Genomic DNA, 2,500 nt, shown 5'->3' on the forward strand with positions numbered 1-2,500 from the left:
AAATGAGATTCGATAAGACGTGTTATTAAAGTTTTGATTTTATCATCCTCAGAATCACGTAATTTTCATGAAAATTCTATCAAGGAAAACATTTTTGTTCTAATGAAAATACAGCACTAGTACATGAATTACATATTTCTCATTACGGAAATATTCATCATCATTTACACCTTTTCTAACATACATGTTCTAAAATTCTTTAAGCCCCTTCCTACGCCTTTCAACATCTGTTACACCAACATGTACTCACTCTCTACTCAACTCTCCAAATTATCAAATCATACTCAAATAGCAGCACGGGACAAGTTTAACCCGAATCCATTTTTCTACGTCGGTATTGCATATAGGAGGTCAAGGTAAAAGCTTCGTGACACACTTCAAAAGATTTATATTTTTTCTACGGTGTGTGTTCAGTGCTGGTATATAAATTGACCCAGAGTGTTACTTAAGTTGTAGTTCCTTCAATGAATGAAATTTTGTAGATATGTTGCGAAACTGAACTATGGAGTCGGTTACTCTTACTTGTGTCTGTTGTTATTCATGTGCTTATTTTATTTCTATTCCAAGTTGATATATCTAAATCCTGCCGTATGTCAAGAGGTTTGTGTATACTAATGAGTATAGACGGATTCACAATATGATTCGAAATCACTTAGCATTTTTTAAAGAAATAATGGAGAGAGAGAGAGAGAGAGAGAGGCAAAAGTAGAAATCGAAGAAGAGGGAGAGGGAGAGATAAGCGGAGTCAGAGAGAGAGAGAGAGGGGGGGGGGAGGAAAGAAGAGCAAAGATGAAACGAGTAAGAAGGAAAATAGAGAGAGAACGATAGTGTGTGAGAGAGAGAAACAGGAAGAAGGGGAATGATAGAGAGAAAATAAGAAAGAGAGAGGGAGAGGAGGGAGTGCCGAGGTGGAAAGGGAGTGAAAGATTGAAAGAGAATATGAAAATAGTCGAGGAAGAGAGATGAAAGGGAAACATACAAATGTGACCCGTATTCACCGTCAACACCCATACTCACGTCCACGAAAAAAGAAAAACAATTACAATAATTCTGTGTGTCAATCATCGGTGATCTTGAAATGTCTCATTTTCATTCATCATAACTATCAGAGAGAGAGAAAGTGACAGAGACAGGGAGAGGGAGAGAGATAGAGATTTATTGACAGAGAGAGAAAGAACAGGAACTAACAAAAATACCTTGTCTATCACTTCATTTTCCCTTAGTATCATTTCACAAATGGAATTAAAATAATAACCTCGAAACTTAAATGAATACTCTTGAGATAAGTACTTTTATTGTTTAACTGTCAACAACACATTTCATTACGAGATACGAAATGACAAAAGCGTATCTCTTCCCTTTATTTCCTTCGATATCACTAAAATTGTCTCTTTCTACTTAATATCGTTATCTGTTGACACAACAAATCATTCCCTGTAATCACGTCTTATCACACCAAGCACTAAACATGATACACATCAGGTCCCTTCAGCTTATCAACATAAAATCGAAGAACAACCATTATCTGTATTTCATTGTATATCTAATCGCCACTAGATCATTAGCCTCAACATATATTTCCTTTATTACACTTATTTTGCTTTTCTATATAACCGATTGCACATTTTTTTTCTTCCTTGCTAAAACTTATTTATCTATTAAGTCTTGCATTTTTCTCCAAAACAGACATTAAAAACGTTTTTGAAACAAATGTCACATAACGATGACTTTTTCCTCTCCCGCAGGATGAACACTAAAAAACAGAAACACACGTTTTCCTAACATTACAACACTCCCGAGCGCTCCGTAACTCATCACGAATGGTCACATCGCATCACAACAGCGGAATTCTCCACTGAACAGCCGGCTCCTTGTCACAAACGAGTGAGGGAAAGCAGAGTGCCCTGTAGGACTCCAGCAGCACTCACATGCGTCCGTCCGTGTGTTGCAGGATTGTGGCAGCCGCGACGGAGTGGCGGTCAATATATAGAGACGCGACCCGGGTCCTTATCGGCCTGCCCTTGGCGACGGCAGCTTGGGTCAGAGTCTTCCCACCTTACTCTCTCACCTGCCTGCCCCTCCTTCTCTCTCTTTTATTCCTCTTCACGCCTACCCCAGCGTTTATCTTCTTTTTATTCAGTGATTATAAAGGGTAATTGTATAAAGAACAAGGTAGAACAAGGGCGATAAACGAGAGGAAGGGAGGACGGACTCGAATGCGTTGCCGCGTGATTGGCCGGCAAAGTGGGAGGAGAAAAGTGACGTCACAGCGCTACAAGGGCGTATCCTGTAATGTGAGGGAGGGCGGGGTGGGGCTTGGTGGATCCCCAGGGGTGAGGGAGGCAAGGGAGGGCGAAGGAGAGTGGGATGGAAGGATTGATGGGGTTGGAATGGGGGTGAGGGGGAAGAGGTCCATCCCGTATGGCAAACACGCACCTTGTTGAGGTCTCCCGTCTGTTCTATGGTGGGATATCCCTCTACTCATGTACTGTGCTGTACT

At 40.9% G+C, this 2,500-nt stretch overlaps 1 protein-coding gene across 4 annotated transcripts in view; it reads right to left on the reverse strand.

The window, feature by feature from the left end:
* The window catches only part of LOC113827224 (uncharacterized), a 6,156-nt gene extending 4,069 nt beyond the window's left edge, over positions 1–2,087 (reverse strand). The window contains exon 1 of one of the 4 annotated variants that reach the window (XM_070129544.1): positions 1,197–1,769. Coding sequence is in view for 1 of the 4 variants with exons in the window: in XM_070129542.1 (XP_069985643.1) it covers positions 1,812–1,815 (4 nt within the window). In the remaining 3 variants the exon portion in view is untranslated. The other 3 variants (XM_070129542.1, XM_070129545.1, XM_070129543.1) reach the window with 3 other exon arrangements.
* Between the last annotated feature and the right edge of the window lie 413 nt (positions 2,088–2,500).

This window comes from Penaeus vannamei, chromosome 14 (genome assembly GCF_042767895.1).
Source record: "Penaeus vannamei isolate JL-2024 chromosome 14, ASM4276789v1, whole genome shotgun sequence".
NCBI lineage: Eukaryota > Metazoa > Arthropoda > Malacostraca > Decapoda > Penaeidae > Penaeus > Penaeus vannamei.